Source organism: Puntigrus tetrazona, chromosome 2, assembly GCF_018831695.1.
Source record: "Puntigrus tetrazona isolate hp1 chromosome 2, ASM1883169v1, whole genome shotgun sequence".
In the NCBI taxonomy this organism is placed as follows: domain Eukaryota; kingdom Metazoa; phylum Chordata; class Actinopteri; order Cypriniformes; family Cyprinidae; genus Puntigrus; species Puntigrus tetrazona.
In genome coordinates this window covers 10,616,299-10,634,426 of record NC_056700.1, presented here as the reverse complement: position 1 = coordinate 10,634,426, position 18,128 = coordinate 10,616,299, and the positions used below count along the sequence as shown (strand labels likewise).

At 38.6% G+C, this 18,128-nt stretch overlaps 3 protein-coding genes across 5 annotated transcripts in view; all 3 read left to right on the top strand.

The window, feature by feature from the left end:
• The window catches only part of rreb1b (ras responsive element binding protein 1b), a 30,778-nt gene extending 21,423 nt beyond the window's left edge, over nt 1-9,355 (top strand). Inside the window, 8 exon segments of the mRNA XM_043259267.1 lie at nt 1,368-1,512; nt 1,630-1,772; nt 1,856-1,941; nt 1,944-2,044; nt 2,132-4,688; nt 5,452-5,622; nt 5,883-6,641; nt 6,964-9,355. Of these exon segments, the coding sequence (XP_043115202.1) occupies nt 1,368-1,512; nt 1,630-1,772; nt 1,856-1,941; nt 1,944-2,044; nt 2,132-4,688; nt 5,452-5,622; nt 5,883-6,641; nt 6,964-7,445 (4,444 nt within the window). The 3' untranslated portion in view covers nt 7,446-9,355.
• Nucleotides 1-18,128, top strand: part of tox (thymocyte selection-associated high mobility group box) — an 839,643-nt gene that overhangs the window by 428,547 nt on the left and 392,968 nt on the right. The gene's annotated exons all lie outside the window — the stretch shown is intronic.
• riok1 (RIO kinase 1 (yeast)) lies at nt 9,683-18,126 on the top strand. 3 transcript variants are annotated; one of them, XM_043259378.1, is made up of 18 exons: nt 9,683-9,759; nt 9,857-9,919; nt 10,329-10,551; nt 11,834-11,924; nt 12,038-12,107; nt 12,411-12,453; nt 12,533-12,625; nt 12,862-12,974; nt 13,070-13,150; nt 13,235-13,321; nt 13,440-13,577; nt 13,693-13,796; nt 13,886-13,992; nt 15,076-15,141; nt 17,125-17,241; nt 17,323-17,376; nt 17,639-17,776; nt 17,862-18,126. In XM_043259378.1, exons 2-18 carry the CDS (start codon nt 9,870-9,872, stop codon nt 17,970-17,972), a joined length of 1,686 nt encoding a protein of 561 aa, XP_043115313.1. In that variant the 5' UTR covers nt 9,683-9,759; nt 9,857-9,869; the 3' UTR covers nt 17,973-18,126. The 3 variants fall into 3 exon arrangements, with proteins under 3 accessions (XP_043115313.1, XP_043115303.1, XP_043115322.1); XM_043259387.1 differs by having other exon boundaries at nt 9,729-9,763; XM_043259368.1 differs by having other exon boundaries at nt 9,719-9,919.

The window sequence follows — 18,128 nt, the reverse complement described above, 5'->3', positions numbered from 1 at the left end:
TGTGATTAAGTGCCATGTGACAAGAAATTGCAAGAGCTGGTATTATGGTTGCGTGATAACATAATTATGCTGATACTGTTTCAGTCTGTAAGGTATCAACGTGGTTTTTATTTGCTGTGGCCAGAGACATGAGATGGAACGGGATTCAGGCTGTCAGGGTTGGGTCCACATGTGGGTGACCATCACTCTGCCTCTCTGCTATTAATATCTTTGGCTGCAGAATGTAAAACAAGATTCTTACCACTGGGTCTGCTGACATTTATCCTCCCTTTCCAGTTACACAGTGCAGACCATTAACTCTACGCACCACAATACAATACACTTTTAATTTAAAAGCGTGTACACCGTGTATATTCTCTATAGACCTATTTGATCAACCGTTTCCAATGAAACACAGCTGCACATAAGCATCAGGGGCCTTGTATCTGGTTGAACCTGAAAGGTGGGTTTGTTTCTGTGTAAGTGTAGGAGGGTGAGGGGTGCACACGTTCCAGCATGTCGTAATGTGACTCCCTGCACTTTGCCTCCACATATTACCTCTGACCTCTGCTGGCCATATAATTGCATTTCGTGCCACCTGGTCACTCCCTGTTGTAATTTGCATGGTAAAATTATTGAAGTATTCCAGTAGTTCCGGTGCCATCAAGTGACAGAATGTTTTAAATGGATAAGGTTACAGATTTTTAGAATGCTTATTATTCTCATTTTTACATTTAAATCGGTTACACTGTATTTTAAGGTGTCATTGTTACTATCTATTATTCATTTCAGTACTGAATAATATCAGTTAATTACATGTATTTATTATATGTATAGTTTAAGGATTTGTCTTAGGGTTACTTGCATGTAATTATGCATAATTATCTATTATACTAAAAGTAAATACATGTAAAATCTTAAAATAAATTGTTAACAGTTTATTAATAATGAATTAATTAAAACAGTTTTAACAGGAACTATACAATAAGTTTACAACAGTGCTGTCCATAACTCGGTCCTGCTGAGTTTATCTCAAACTTTAAACATCTGAAGCAGAAAATCAAGCTGTTACGAGGCATGTTAGAAACCTGCATGCAGGTGTGTTGAGGCAAGTTGGAGCTAAACTCTGCCGGACACCGGCCCTTCAGGATCGAGTTTGGACAGCCCTATTTTATAATATTGAAAATGGGACTTTGCATTACAATTGACAGATTAAATTTAGATAAATATATTTATAATTTTTTGTCAACACCTAAAATGCAGAATACAATACAGTAAATGCAAATATATAGCACCTATGCGTATTGTATTAAATTATTTTTCTCTTATTTTTATGATGGTTGTTAATAGACAGAACTTGGTCTGAGTTTAGTTGTATATTTCTGCAGGCACATGAAAATTCATGAAAAGGATGCAAACAGTATTCCTACCCCAAGTTCTTCCCCACTAAACAAGCGCAGACGACTCTCTAATAAGAAGAAATCCATTGTAGAGGATGAAGTGGAGCAGGCTGAGGAGCCGCCAGTTAAAAAGGTACGTTTCCACCCTACTTTATGTCTCTCAGTAAAAACAGTCAAATAGTGTAAATTACTTTTGGAAGTTTATGCCCAAACCTCTGAAGGTATGTGAAAATAAATTGTCTTGTTTTAGGTGATGCTTGTACAAAAGTCTGGAGAGGATGATTCTGTTAAGAGTGAAGAAGACATCTTTCATTGCCCAATCTGCTTTAAGACATTCAACTGTAAATATGATCTGGAAACACACATGGAGATGCATCCTGACACTACACTCAGGTAGGCTCTGAATGTTGTATTCTTGTATACATATATAGTGTGTGTATATATATACTGTTTCTGACTGTTTCCTCTAATCCTAGGTGTAACATTTGTTGCATTACCTTTCGCACACACCGGGGTCTTCTGCGTCATAACGCTGCTATTCATAAGCAGCTCCCTACTGATCCTCTGGACAACCCTTTATTCAGAATAACCCCTCCATCCCTCTGGGGTTTGGTGACTTGGCTTTCATTGACTTCAGCTGTCAAAAGTTTCCCCAAATTGCACAGGTAAAGACTTCTAAATACATCAGATAATGCAATTACTTTATTTCTTTTTTGAATGATAACAGAAGGTAATTTGTTTCATTTATTCAGGTCTGGTGTGAGACTAATTTGCGCAGATGCTCAAGCAAGTTCCATAAATTTGTCTGTGAGGTCTGCAACAAGGCCTTCCCTCTTCAGCAGTCTCTGGATCTCCACAAATCCTCACACAAAAGTAGCGCAGACACCAGCACTGAACCTCAGGAACATAACGCAGATGGTGTTATGGATGCACCCAAAGTTAACTCCCATTCCACGGATTCTAAGAAGGTCAGTGAACAAGTACCACATGTTGATAGTACCGGTTCAGATGGGAAAAATGGCTTCTTGGAGTGCCTGGGTCTCCAACACTCCTCCTTGGCCAAGCCCGCGAAATCAGAAGAGCAACTTCAACAGGAAGTTTTAGACAGCATTCGCTTCATTCGCATTGAGCCACCTTCAACTAATCTACCTCAAGATAGCAGCAACAATCTCGGTGTCTCAACTTTGGAGCCTGTCTCTCTTCAAGCCGTGAACAAGAACACCGCGCTTAGCCTCCTGTCGCTCCAGCCGCTCCACGGTGTCGTCAGTAGCGGTATGTTTGTCCCAATAAGTGGTCAAGCTGCGGTAGAGCTGGCGGACATTGAACAAATCCTTAAGCTCGCATCCACTGTGCCACCTCCTATGTCTCTGTCTATGCTTGCCAAAGGTCTGAGCAGTCCTCCACAGGTGGACCCCAAACAGATTGCTTCTCTGAAGCAAAAGCCCTTAATCACTCCTCGATCCAGCATGGGTGCCTCCACACCCCCTCCTCCCGTCATGAGCGCCCAACAGGCCTCATCGGGCAACATCAGTCCTAGCCTTCCACCCCAAACTGGTCAACAACTGAGAACTGCCAGACAGTCACCAGCCTCCTCTTCGTCCTCAACCTCGTCTTCTCCTACCAATTGGGAAAGTACTCAACTAGGGCCAGATGTCATAGGAAACACCATTATCTCATATGAAACTGGAAAGCAAGAAGAGTTTGACGGCAAGGAGAAGGAATCAAGAGGCAAGAAGGCAGCCAAGACAGAGTATCCCTGTCGGTTCTGCAAGGAGGTTTTTTCCTTCTTAGGCGGCCTCCAGGCTCATATGCGTCATCATCTGGGAGCATCACCATACCAGTGCACCATTTGTAGCTACGCCGCTCCTGACAAGGCAACGCTGATTAGACATCTCAGAACGCACAGCGGCGAGCGGCCCTACGTCTGCTGCCTCTGTCACTACCCTTTCACTGTGAAGGCCAACTGTGAGCGTCATTTGCGTAAGAAACACATGAAAAACACACGTAAAGACATAGAGAAAAACATTAAATATGTAACCACCTCCTCCAGTGTAAGTGGTGTAATCGGAGGCACCACACTTGACCTCCTTGATACGGCCACTGCCGGTAACGCATCTTGTCGATATTGCGGAGAGGACCTTAAGAACTACAGAGCACTTCAGATTCACCTGCGAACACACAATGGATGTCAGCGGAAGCCATTTGAGTGTAAGCAATGTGGGGCGGCGTTTCTTGCTAAAAGGAACTGCATTCACCATTTGCTGAAGCACCACCCAAATGTTCCAGAGCGGGAAATTGAAGAACACATCAAAAGTCTTGTACCGGTTGGAGGAGAACCCAACCCTCCAACCTCAAATGGGCAGTTTAACAGCACCGTTCCTCAGAATGTAGGCCCCTACTCTGGAACCGTTGAGCTGGACCAAGACCAGCCTTTGGATTTCTCTAGCAAATCTCAAAAAACGATTGCTTCAAACGTTAAACTTGAAGTAACATCATCTCCTCTGATTAATGACTGCTCTATGGAGCCCATTGATCTCTCGATACCTAAGGATCCTGAGAAGAAAATGACGAAAGAACAACCTCAGAGCATGTCTCTGAATCATCAAGACATCAAGAAAGAACAGACCCTGGAAACGACCCCTGGACTTCTTGCAGCTCTCCCAGTCCCCATTTCTAGCCTTGGTTCTGCTCTATCCAGTGACCCTACTAAGCCTTTTACTCGCTTGAAGCCATTGCTACCAAAACCATCTTCTGTTTCCAGCACTGAAATGGCACCGCTGGCCTCCATTACTCAAATCATCTCATCGATGTCAGCTACTCCAGTGTGGATCGAAACAGGAATAGATGGCAAAAACAGTGCAATGGATCATAATACACTAAGTGAGAAGAAGGGGAGTACCAAACTGGATTCCATTCAAAATGGGTCTTCTGATAACTCAAAGAAAAGAGGCAAGAAGAGACCATTTCAGGAAGAGATCTGTGATCCGAGAATGCCAGCAGGTTGTGGCATCGACTTGGAGTCAAGTGGAGAGTTTCCCAGTGTGGAAAAAATGCTGGCTACCACAGACTCAAATAAATTCAGCCCCTACTTACAACCTAGTCAGATGGAGCCAGTGAAGGAGGAGAAAGAGAAGCAGTCCATCAGTGAAGAGGCAAAAGAGGGACGAGAGGATAAGCCAAAGAAACCTTCACAGAATAAAGGAAAGAAGAATGCTTATTCCAATTCAGTGCAGAAAATGACCTGCCCATACTGTCCACGTCTATTCCCTTGGGCCAGCTCATTGCAAAGGCATATGCTAACACACACAGGTGAGACATTGTTTACAATTTATAAATTATCTCATAAAGCACTTACTTTTTTAATTTACTCTATCCTACAATACAATAAGCTACATACCATTCTTAGGAAAGTGGAGGTTACAGAATGTGTTAAATGTTGTACACTATTTCATTCGTCAGCCATTTTGTTCTTCAGTCATTAAATATATCTTAGATCATCCTTACGGTTCTGCAAAAAGAACACACATGCTAAAGTTGGATGTTTTGATTAGCTTTGAAATTCATTCACTGTCTATAATTATTTACTGTTTGGAATTGTTGCTGTTGTTGTTTTAAGAAATTAAGAATTTTAGCCAGAATTTTTTTTTTTTTTTATAAATTCTGTTCATTTAACTGTATTTTTCAAAGAACACAAAAATACTAAGCAACTGTTTTCGACATTAATAAGAAACTTTCTTGAGCAGCAAATCAGCATGTGATGTGATGATATGAAGTCAGATGACGTGACACTGAAGACTGGAGTAATGGTTGCTAAAAAGTCTTCATGGAAATAAATTACATTTTAAAATATATTCAAATAGAAAACATTTAAAATTATTTTACAGTACTACTGTTTTCACTGTGTTTTTATTTAATCGATTCAGCCCTATTGAGCGTTAGAAACGTCTTTTGAAAACCAAAAATAATTTTACTGACCCATACTTTTTAATTTATATTTTAACTCTTCTTTTTTTTGATCCAATGTATTTGAACCCTTTTCAGAGTGTTACAGTTTAATGCATTGATTTCACAGGTCAGAAGCCATACCCTTGTCCTCAGTGTGAGTCATTCTTCTCCACCAAGTCAAACTGTGAGCGCCACCTGCTCCGCAAACATGGAATATCTAATCGGACTCTTCAAAACAGTGGATCTCGACCCAAACCTAAGGCTGACGAAGGATCCCAAGGAAGTACTGGTACTGTTGGTCAGTAACATTATATTATATATGAATATGTTGCACTAATGATCTTTTATATATACTGTATCAGTTAACATTTCTATCTAAAAATGTGCTGCTTTAAATTTTGAGATGAAGTGTTTATGGTGTTTTATAATTTAGTGTCTTTTCTATTTTTCCACAAGTCATATTGCAAATATTGAATGTTATTACATCATTGTGAACTTGCGTATGCAAAGCAGTGCGATGTGTATATAGTGCTTAACAAGCTTTTCTTGTCTTGGTAGAGAGTGTATCTGACACTGAACCTCCTGCAGCCAGAGATATTTTGGATCTGAGCTCCGTCAACCCCAAACAAGAGGACAAAGCTTCATCTCCTGAACAAGCGCTAGAACAAACAGGACAATCAGCCGCTGAACAAACAGACAGTATCTCAGACCCAAACGAAACACAGCCAGCAGAGGGAAGTCCTGAGGGAGTAGAAAATGATGACGATGACTCTCAAAGCAATAATAGTCTTGATATGAACCTCGCCAACAAGCTTGTAGACTTCAAGCTTTCTGGAGCAGAGCAACACCAGCCGAAATCGGCTGAAGCGGTTTCTCCACCAGATGAGTTCCCACACACCTGTGTGTCCTGTAAGAAGACCTTTCGCCATGCAGCCACCCTCAGCAGGCACCAGAAAACTCACATTCAGGAGGTCCAGCCAGAGGATGCAGGGAAAAAGGGAAGACGCCAAGCTGCTCCTCAAAACCCAGTCACAGCGCCCAGAAAGGAACTGGGGCTGGAGGCAAAGTTAGAAGATGATGAAAAGGATGAGAACAGCAGCTGTGTGGATAGTGGTGCTGATGAGGAGGAGAAGGAGAGGGAAGAGATGAGTGATGATGATGAAGAAGAGGCTGCTTCCTCAGAGCTCAGGGCTTTGGAAGAGGAGGGGGGCGACCTGGCTGGAGGCAAAACCGACAAGAGAAAGAAGATCTGTGCTGTGTGCAGCAAACGCTTCTGGAGCCTGCAAGACTTGACCAGACACATGCGCTCACATACTGGTAAGATCTGGAGCATTTTACTGTTATCATTTACTATCTTTAAGTTAGGAATAGTTAACCCAAAAAATTTAAATTCTTTTATTAATTAGTTACCCTCTTAACCTGTAAGATCTTCATTCGTCTTCGGAACGAGGGTCAGAGAGCTCTCGGATTTCATCAAAAATATCTTAATTTGTGTTACAAAGGTGAATGAAGGTCTTACGGGTTTAGAACGAGTAAAGGATGAGTAGTTCATGACAGAATTTTCATTTTTAGGTGAACTAACGCTTTAACACAATCAATATACAGGTTGGTGCGTCTAACATGATCCTTGTTGTTTTAGGAGAGCGACCTTATAAGTGCCAAACCTGTCACCGCACCTTCACTCTGAAGCACAGTCTGGTGAGGCATCAACGCGTCCACCAGAAACCCACAGATGAAAAAGGGACAGATGAGGGAGAAATGAATGAAGAAATGGATGGTGCAAGAGATAACTGTGAAATGCTGGAGGAAAAAGAGGTCAGGTGTTCATCTGCAAGTCAAAGTGAGGCAACAGCTCCAATCCAGAGTGAGAATGAATGTGAGAAAGCAGGAACACCCCAAGAAGCAGAGAGTGAAGGACATGTGGAGGAAGTTCAGCATCCTGAAGATACATCCATGGAGATGAATTCTGCTGAAGAACCTCAGCCAGATGGGGCTGAACAAGAGGACCATCAGACATTAGTCGCCTCAGCAGAGGCCCAATCAGGCTGTGATCCAGAACTTGCAAAAATCAGTGTCCATAGCTGTACAGCAGCTCAGGAAGTGGAGACGCCTGATCAGTGAAGAGAAAATTCACTGTTACTTTTGTGCCATAGTTTATCAAGCTTCCACAAACACTAGGAGCTGCAAAGCCTGGCTTCTGCCGATATTTGTCTTATACGGTATGCGTGACAGATGCATACTGCGTAACAGTTTTGGATTCTTCTCTTGATGCCTTAATGCTTTTTTCTAAAGATCTGGATCAGCACATAACTGGACAGTAGCAATAATCCTATTTATATGATTGTTAATGAATCATATAAAGCCTTTATATCAATAAATTAGAAGCATTTGTATGATGAACAGAAGATTTATATATCAGCATTAAATTGTATTATTCTTAAGTCAGTTTCTGTATGTTTTCAGTATCTGTATGGAGTTGTTCGGTTTCTTTTTTTTGTCTTATGGAACTGAAGAGCTTAAGTGCCTGACTCATTTTCATTATCAAGATTAGCTGAATACAATTTGGATAAAATTGCTGTTTATCTATGTAATTTTTATTTTGGGTGATCGTCGGCCAATCAGTTTATCGGCAATATTTGCCCTTTCTTTGTATATTATTCTTCATCTTTGAGCCTCATTGACAAATGTTGCAGAAGACTTGTATAAGTGGCTGGGAAGCTTGAAACAGCGCCTTCTGGTGGCGCAGAGTGTGAAGTATTATATTGTGAGGCCTGTGCATCAGAGAGAAGTGCTTCTGAGAGTCACACAGTATGTATTTAATGTCAGTGTGACTCAGAGTTCATTTTATGTATCTTTAAAGTGTGATTTTTTTTTTTTTTTTTGGTTTTGTTTGCCTTCTTGGTTTTGTGTTTGTACTGGAAATCTCCCTAGGATTCATTTTGACTTCTTCACTGGCGTTCACACTAAAAATCAAACACTTTTTTTCTCTTTATCCAGTAGATATCGGTTCGAAAAAGCAATCTAAAATGTATCCCTTATATTGGTTCATGTAAAAGGGATGTCAAGCTTGCCTAAAACGAAACAGAAAAACTGTACAGCACATTAGTTCTTGTAACAGAGTGAATTGAATAACCCCTGAAGCCCACACAAAACTTCACTTGAGATTCGGTGAATTTGAAGTCCTCTTAGTGGCAAAATGTTTGCTAGTTTTCATCAATTTTTCATTTTCATTTTGAGTCTTTGGATTTAAGACCAATTCAAACATTGGAAACGAACTGGCCTTTGCATTTTTGAAACACGTTTTCTTTCTTTTGTTTTTGTGTAATGATGTTTGTAAATGTGCGTGTGGGTGTGCACAGTCATATGGATAGAAAACACTGAACATTTTATGCAGGTATTTATTGATAAATCTAAAGCGTGTGGTTGTAATTTTGGAAAGCCATGTAGAATCCAATTTGTGCGGCGAGGAGAATCAAAAAGACAAATGTTGTTTTGAGATTGAGGTTTTCGACATTTTCAAATACTTTGTACATTCAGATGCTTTAGACAGTTATATCTTTTGTGTGTCTTTTTGTTCGTCCGCTAATGAAAACTTCAGCCAATTCAGCTATTCATTCATTTGAGAGCATTGAACCATAGAGTTTAATTTGATGGGTTTGACATTGATTATAAAATAATGATTCTTGCATGTTGAGCTAATTTGAATTTCTCAGTTATTTTCTTTCTCAGGGGCTTTTCAAAATCTGTGTTTCTGTCTGGTGTATAAATGCAAGCTCTGTTCACTACACTACATTTTAAGAGCATTTGACTGAATTTGGTCACAGTATGTTTAGGCCTAATTGTACCAAACCTTTTCTACAAATTATTGTAATTAATTCACATATCAGTGACCATGTTTGTCTGAATTGCAAATACTTGTCAAATCAGTTCAGATGTAGACAACTTCTTGATTTTGCTTTTTTTGACCTTGTTTATTTTCAACCCTGTAAAGCAAATAAATCATCCAATCAATAAATGTACACTAAGAACAAGTGAGAATTCAGTTGTTTTCCTCAATTAAAAATTTGTATATAATATTGGTATTAATATTATTATAGTATTATTCACGTTTTATACTAATATTATTAATAAATGCTAGTATTTAACTTAAGTATCTAAAGATGATTGGGGCCAGTAATTGTTTGATAACTATATAAAAATGTATTAATGTAGTATTGGCAACTTCATAGCAACCATCCGGAATATCCTAGCAACCTCCCTGCCTGAATACGTTTTATATCACCAATATATCTTCATGAAGTACAATAATTCGTAAATGATTAGCCTGCTGAAAATGGGCGCTTATTTTAGACACGAGTTGTCTCTTTGAGCCTTCTCGGCACCCGTACCCACATTACCGGAAATGGGAGTGCGCTGGCGTGAGTGCGTGCTGGTGGTATGTAAGCGTGTTTTGACAGTGTTTGGTCAGTTCATTTAATTCGTAAATTTTGTTGAGATATATTTAAGGATTCGGGCGTTTTCGTTTATTGAAGTTAGAGCACCGCGATGTATCAGGTTGTACCAGGGCAGTTTGATGATGCGGACGAGACGGGAAGGTATGAAACTTCATTAACTTCAATTGATAGAGGCAACACATTTGCAATTGGTGTGTGTGTGTGTGTGTGTGTGTGTGTGTGTGTGTGTGTGTGTGTGTGTGTGTGTGTGTGTGTGTGTATGTGTGTGTGTGTGTGTATATGTGTGTGTGTGTGTGTGTGTGTATGTGTGTGTGTGTGTGTGTGTGTGTGTGTGTGTGTGTGTGTGTGTGTGAATATATGTGTATATATGTGTGTATATATGTGTGTGTGTGTGTGTGTGTGTGTGTGTGTGTGTATATATGTATATGTGTGTGTATATATATATATATATATATATATATATATATATATATATATATATATATATATATATATATATATATATATAATAGAAGTGGGTGAAGGTTTCACAATGTTTGGTTTCATACAGTGAGCCTGAAATCGGTCAAGTCTCTGACAAGCTCTCCCTGGAGAACCAACTGGATGAAGTTACTTTGCAAACCTTCGTAAATGATAAGCAAGGTGGAAATGAGGAGGACTATGATGATGAGGAAGACGAGGATGATGATGATGATGAATGGGACTGGAATGAATCAGGAGGAGGAGACTTTACCAAGAGATACACTGCAATGAGGGCTGGGAATAATTCACAGGTATTTGTTAAAGAAAGCAAACCTGGGCAGTAAATAGCAGTAAAAGGGGTTTTTTTAAGCAAAGAGTTTTATGTTGCCATATTCAAATAAAGATTTTAAAACACAGGCTAAGTGTGATTAAAACAAGCATATGTTCAGCTAATTGTCAGCCTCTTATGTGTATGCTTCTTAGTGAATATGCTTATAAACAGCCTTTCAATTAACAGAGTAATAATCATGGAAGATAGCAAGGGACACGGACATGGCGGTTACATTTTGCACAATTGGTAATGAAAGCAAGGATATAATCAAAGTAAATTTTGGAGTAGGGATAACCTTCAAAACCAAAGGTGGTACCTTTTATAAAAGCTCATAATCATCAAATATTTCTAAAGTGTTTATGGTCCGAAGCGGATTGTTGGCCATTGTAGGATAGTTTGTGGCTTGGTCTCAATCAATCAATCAATCCATTAAGTCCCCAACTAAGCAAGCAAGGACCAAAACCCTATCCATTACAGAATGGAGACAAAAAAAACCCTTGAGAGAAACCAGGCTCAGTTGGGGCCAGTTCTCCTCTGTTAATTTCCAGTTCAGTTTTAAATGCAGCTGTGTCAGATGTGTGTGCATGGGACTTCTAGTGTGTGTGCATCTGGTTCTGGTGATCTGTCCACGGGACTCATCTAGGTGTTCTGGTCTTCGATGAACGTCATCTCTGGGTGCTGATCCACCATCTGTAAAACTGTATCCATCATAGAGGCTGTTCTTTTTAACGATGTGACGATTGCATTGTTTCATGAAGAGTGTTCCCGGTTCCAAGAGATCTAATTAATGCAGCCCAATAATCCTTTAACGGATTATTAAGGTTAAAAAGATGTGTCTTTTAATCTAGATTTAAACTGACAGCGTGTCTGAACAGTCTTGGGGGGGATTGTTCCAGAGTTTGGGTGCTAAACAGGAAAAGGATCTAGTTATTATCTAATGTCTAAAGTTTTGAGAACGCTGAGGACGTTCAGGACTATGATGTGATAAGAGCTCGCTCAAATATTGAGGTGCTAAATTATTCAGGGCTTTATAGATAGTTAACAAGATTTTTAAAACGCATTGAATACTTGTGGAGCAAAAATTTAAGACTGATACTTTAATAGTTGTAAGATTTTCTCCTAAGTTATGAGCTACTTTTACTCTTAAAGCAGTTTGTGAATACAGGCCCTGGTGTTTCTAGGAAATTGAGTTGTTGAATGACTATATATTGGGTTGTATATGATTTGTTATTTTTGTTTTTGTTTTTTGTTTTCCCCACCAGGCTAATCGTCAAAGTTCTAATAAAAATTCCTTAAAAATGTCCACTCCATCAGACAAGGTCCTGAGGAAATTTGAAAATAAAATTAACCTGGGTAATCTTTTTCTTATTAAATCAGAAATTCAGTTTAGCTAACATGTGAAAAGCTGTACAGATTTATCCACAGAAAAAGTTTTGATTTCTGATTCACGTGTGTTTGTTTCACAGATAAACTGAGCTATGCTGATTCTGTGATCAATAAAGTCACTGTGATGCAAAAGCAGAGGGAAGCAGACACGTATGTGATCTTATTTTAATATTATTTTTATACTGTTATAGTATTTGTAAACAATTTTTAGTAGTTTTTGTCATTTTATTATAGATTTATTTGTATATATTTGTATTTTGCTTTATTTTTAACTGTTTAAGTAATTACAAGTAAATTTTAAAATGTAAGGCAACTAAAATAAGGTTTTCTTCTAATGTTTGTATTTTATTTCAGCTTTAATTGAACAAGAAGTGTAGTTAATAGTTTTTAGTTGCCAATAATAATACAACAGACATGAATTTCAATAAATCTTAAAAAGCTCATTTTTTGCAGGTTTCGAGTAAAGGACAAATCAGACCGAGCTACAGTTGAACAGGTGTGTTTAAGCTTTATTTATATGTTATATGTCTATATGTTGTAATTATTCAGTGTGATATCTGAATGTGTTTGAGCAGGTTTTGGACCCCCGTACACGTATGATTCTGTTTAAAATGCTCAGCAGAGGCGTCTTTTCAGAGATCAACGGCTGTATCAGCACAGGCAAAGAGGCAAGTTTGTTTAAATGTCATTTTAGTGTTATTAATATATTAAATTTAGTTCATTTATTCATGTAAAGTCATATAGTTCATTATTATAACCCTGGTTTGTTTAGATAAAATCAGTAAAATTATCCCTTACTTTGGCTATGTCCGCCGTTTTAATGAGTGCTAATGTTAATGCTGCTTTTTTTTTTTTTTTTATTATTTTTATTTTTTATATTTCTCTCCTGCGTTTTGTACCACAGGCAAATGTCTACCATGCAACTACTGCGAAAGGAGAAAGCAGAGCCATCAAAATATACAAAACGTCAATTCTACTATTCAAAGACAGAGATAAATATGTCAGCGGGGAATTCAGGTAAGACGCATGTTATTATTCAGGCTTTTAGTCCTATGTAGTCTTACTGATGTGAGCGATTACACGCTGATTTTCTATGTCTGAATATAATTAAGGTTCCGCCATGGCTATTGCAAAGGCAATCCTAGGAAAATGGTGCGCACTTGGGCTGAGAAGGAAATGAGAAATTTGATCAGGTTAGTATCGTAACTTCTTACTTTTTCTTTCACGAACACCGTTTTAGGACAGTTTGTCTATAATGCGTATCCATTTATCTCAAGACTACAGACCGCACAGATTCCAAGTCCAGAGCCCATCATGTTGCGGAGTCATGTTCTCGTCATGAGCTTTATTGGTCGAGACGACATGTACGTCGACGTTCGCCTTCACCATTCACAGATGCACAAATACTTCTGTTCACAAATACAACTGATCCAAAAAAAATGATGATGCTTTTTTAAGTGATCTTATTGGTGTGTTCCTCAGGCCTGCCCCTCTGCTGAAAAACGCTGTCCTTTCTGAATCCAAAGCGCGGGAACTCTACCTCCAGATCATCCAGAACATGAGAATAATGTACAGTGAAGCTCGTCTGGTCCACGCTGACCTTAGCGAGTTCAATATGCTGTAAGCTTTCTCTATGCGCACAAGGCTTCTAAGCGTCAGTTACTGATGTTAAATTGTGCTGTGATCAGCTGCAAGTGTAGAAAAACATGAAGCACTGCTGTGTTCTGGTGTGCAGGTATCATAACGGAGATGCTTGCATTATCGACGTCTCTCAGTCTGTCGAGCACGATCACCCTCATGCTTTAGAGTTTCTTCGCAAGGATTGCAGCAACGTCAATGGTAATTATACGCCCTTGAATGGTTTAAGAGGTTATTAATGTTGTCAACAGCATTTAACTTTAATTCTTTTTTTTTTTTCTTCTTCTCAGATTTTTTCCAGAAACGTAATGTGGCAGTCATGACTGTGCGTGAGCTGTTTGAGTTTATCACAGACCCCTCAATCACATGTGACAACATTAATCAGTATCTGGACAAGGTCAGTGAGTTGCGCTGAAGCATTATCCTTAATCCTAACGACAGGCTGCTTCCTTTTCTTGTGGCTTTTTGTGCGCTCAGACAAGCTTGATGTGATTGGGTGTTAAAGATGATTTGAACTGACTCTCTGTTTTTGCAAAACAGTATTGATTCTTAAATTCTTAAATCCAAGAACCAATTAGTCTTGCCTGTTTTCAGTTAATGAAAGGAATGGTGTAGCACGCTTCCCATCTAATAAATCGCAAAAAACGTTGTGCTTGACTTTTTAATACGAGTCTTACACTTTCAGATTCCGTCCATTGTATTATAATATTTAAACAATAAGAGCGGTTTTGGCAGATCAGTCAGTGTGGCACCTCAGTTTAAAAGAAGCTGCGGGACGGATGAACTGATCGACTTCTTCGCTTGAACCAGAACTTTGGGACTGATTTTAATTCTGTATTGTAACTTACTTTTAATTGTTACTTACAGAATATTAAATAAGTAAACTAGAGGGCGCTGCTTGTTTATTCTACTGCAAATTGACTGGATGTGGTAAAGTAGGCGTTTCGTTCATAAATGAACGCAGACCGTTGGGGTGTGATTAAGGATGTTACCCAAACTGATGCCAGAGAAGGCCTGGGGGGGGATTTTCAGATTTGGAATAGGTTTTTAGGAAAGTGTATAGAAATCTATGTAGCATCCTGTCTTATATAATGTTTTCGTGAAAAGACGTCAGTGTAACAGCTTTTACGTAATTTAATGTTACATCACATTTACCTCAACATATTCAAAATAACATATTCACTAACCATAAACTCTCTGAATTATAGAGATTTTATCTAAATATTTTCAAATACTTGTATATTTACTCTTCTTTCATTTTTACTGTTCTTCAGTGTTTAGTCAGGTTTTTATGACGGCCAATATTACAATTTTTATATTTCGAAAAACATAGTAGTAGTAGTCACTTTTAATATCAGAATCAAATTCTGAAATCCGTCAAACCCCAGCAGTATTTTGTGTGTATACTGTACATGTGGGATTTTTGTGTGCGTGTGTGTTTGTGGTAGATTGATTAAATTTATTTGTGGTTTACCTGCAGGCGATGGAGATAGCATCTGAAAGAACTGCAGAGGAAAGATCCAATCAGGACAAAGTTGATGATGAGGTGAACTCATTTTACATTTCTCAACATTTGCATCCATGTTTAAAGTACCAGAATTCACACGGTCATGGTAAATTGTTGAATTATTAAAGTATAATGCGTAGTCCTGGAAAGTCGTTGGATTGTTAAAATAAAGATATAATGAAATGTAAAATATCATTGAAACATTCTTTCTGTGGTAAATATGGGGTTTAGTCAAATACTGCTCTTGCACTTGTAGTGTGGTTATAGTTAACTAGTATAAAGCTATTAATCATTCATTAATTGATTTTGTTAATATTAAATAAATTGAACCTGAAATTTAAATTGAGGAAAAAATAAATGAATAATAACAAATAATTACTACAATGAAACTAAAATGAAATATTACAAAATAAAACCAATAGAAGTATTAATAATAAACAGTGCATATATATATATATATATATATATATATATATATATATATATATATATATATATATACACACACACACTAAAGTTTGCACAGAATGCTTTCAGAATTTTTTTTTTTGTCAATTTACAAAATGCAAAGTGAGTAAAAAAATCTAAATCAAATGAATATTTGGTGTTACTAACGTTTGCCTTCAAACCACCATCAGTTCTTATAGGTACACTTGCACAAAGTCAGGGATTTTGTAGGATTATAGTCAGGTGTATGATCAACCAATTATATCAAAGAAGTGCTAATGATCATCAATGTCACACGTAGGTTGAAACCCAGTCATGAACTGAAACAGAAACAGCTGTGTAGGAGACTTAAGACTGGGTGAGGAACGGCCAAACTCTGCTACCAGGTTCATGTCATGGCAAGCAATAAGACACACAGTAGTTATACTGCATCAACAAGGTCTCTCCCAGACAAAGGGATTTGTTTTGTTTGTTAACAAAGATTTCAAAGCAGACTGAGGTTTCGAGATGTGCTGTAGTCTGCTTACTACCCTTTGAAATCAGAAGATGTCCAACAGTGCCATCAGCTCAGAACTGGCAGAAACCAGCGGGACCCAGGTACACCCATCTACTGTCCGGAGAAGTCTGGCCAGAAGTGGTCTTCATGGAAGAGTTGCAGCTTAAAAAGCTATACCTCCGACGTTGGAACAAGGCCAAGCGACTCGAGTACGCACGAAAACATAGGAACAGGGGTGCAGAAAAGTGGCAGCAGGTGCTCTGGACTGATGAGTCAAAATGTGAAATATTTGGCTGTAGCAGAAGGCAGCTTGTTCATCAAAGGGAGAATTACAATAATGAGTGTCTGCAGGCAACAGTGAAGCATGGTGGAGGTTCCTTTAACGTTTGGGGCTGCATTTTGTTGGAGATTTGGTCAGGATTATTGGTGTTCTCAATGCTGAGAAATACAGGCAGATACTTATCCATCATGCAACGCCATCAGCGAGGCGTATGATAAATTTGGCCCCGAATTTATTCTGCAGCAGGATAACGACCCCAAACATACAGCCAAAGTCATTATGAACTATCTTCAGTGTAAAGTAGTAGTACTGGAAGTGATGGCATGGCTCCCACAGAGCCCTGATCTCAGCATGGGATTACATGAAGAGACAGAAGGATGTGAGAGAGCCTACATCCACAGAAGATCTGTTGTTAGTTCTTCAAGATGTTTGGAACAACCTACCAGCTGAGTACAAAAATTCAGACAAAAACTGTGTGCAAGTGTACCTACAAGAATTACTGCTGTTTTGAAGGCAAAGGGTGTTCCCACCAAATATTGAATCGATTTAGATTTCTCTTGTTCATTCACAGATTCTGATCATTTATAAAAAAATTACCCATTTACCAAAAATTGCCCATTTTTGAAAGCATTTTAATTTTTAAAACTGTTGCAGTATTAAAAATTTGCTAGTGTTTTATTTCCGTTTGAAAATGTTTTTTGTTTTTTCTATTCCCCATATTGTACAGCGATCAAGAAATGTAAGGTCATTGTTGTGGGAACACTTGTAATGATTGACACGTGGATCTGTCCCTAAACAGGTGTTTAAGAACGCCTACATTCCACGCACACTTAACGAAGTCACTCATTATGAGAGGGATGTGGACACAATGTCGAAGAAAAAGGAGGCTTCTTCTGAAGATGCAAATGGAGACAATGTACGTCTAAATGGGAAAAATAATGAACTAATTCTCTGAGATCTAGTAGCAGTGGTTGTATTGATCTGTTTTCCATTACAGATCCTCTACCAGACAGTGACAGGCCTCAGGAAGGATCTTTCCGGTGTGCAAACGGTGAGGAGAATGCCGTTTTTGTTTTTAAGAAGACCATGTGGCGCATTAATGATTAAGCGTTCGGTTTAAGACACCTTATGTGGCCAAGACTTTGTTTTTGCTATTAATGCACCCACTGGGTCTCTTTGGAATTTTCTTTGCCTACATGGCATGTGGGAGGATTAAGACTATAAACAACAGCCACTGCCAAACTCCGGCGTAATGGCAATGAGAAATCAGATTAAAAATGGCTGTCGTTGCAAATTTTTATTTTATTTGACAGGTACCCTCAATACTGGAAGACTCCACAAAAGATGATAGTTCTAACTCGGAGGAGGAGGAGGATGACGATGATAAGTCAGAAGGGGAAGACACAGGGGAGGGTGGCAGTCACACTGAGGAATCGCAAATAGACAGAAAAGTACCAAATGAATCGAAAAATGTTGAAACCAATAAATTATGTTCATGGGGTTGTGAGACTAAGTTTGTATTTCTGTGTCTTTCAGGAAAGAAAGAAGATGGTTAAAGATGCTCAGAGGGAGAAAAGAAAAAATAAAGTGCCGAAGCATGTGAAAAAGCGTAAGGAGAAAGTTGCCAAAATGAAGAAAGGAAGATGAATATGGGTGAGATGAAGGTGAACTGAGGTTATAGCAGAAATGCTATTTGCTGACAAAATGTCAGTCCTTTAACAATTGTAAGCGCCTGATATCAGCGTCGTATTTTTGAAATGTTTATTAAAAGTATTCTTTTTAATAAACTCTCTTTGATGTACT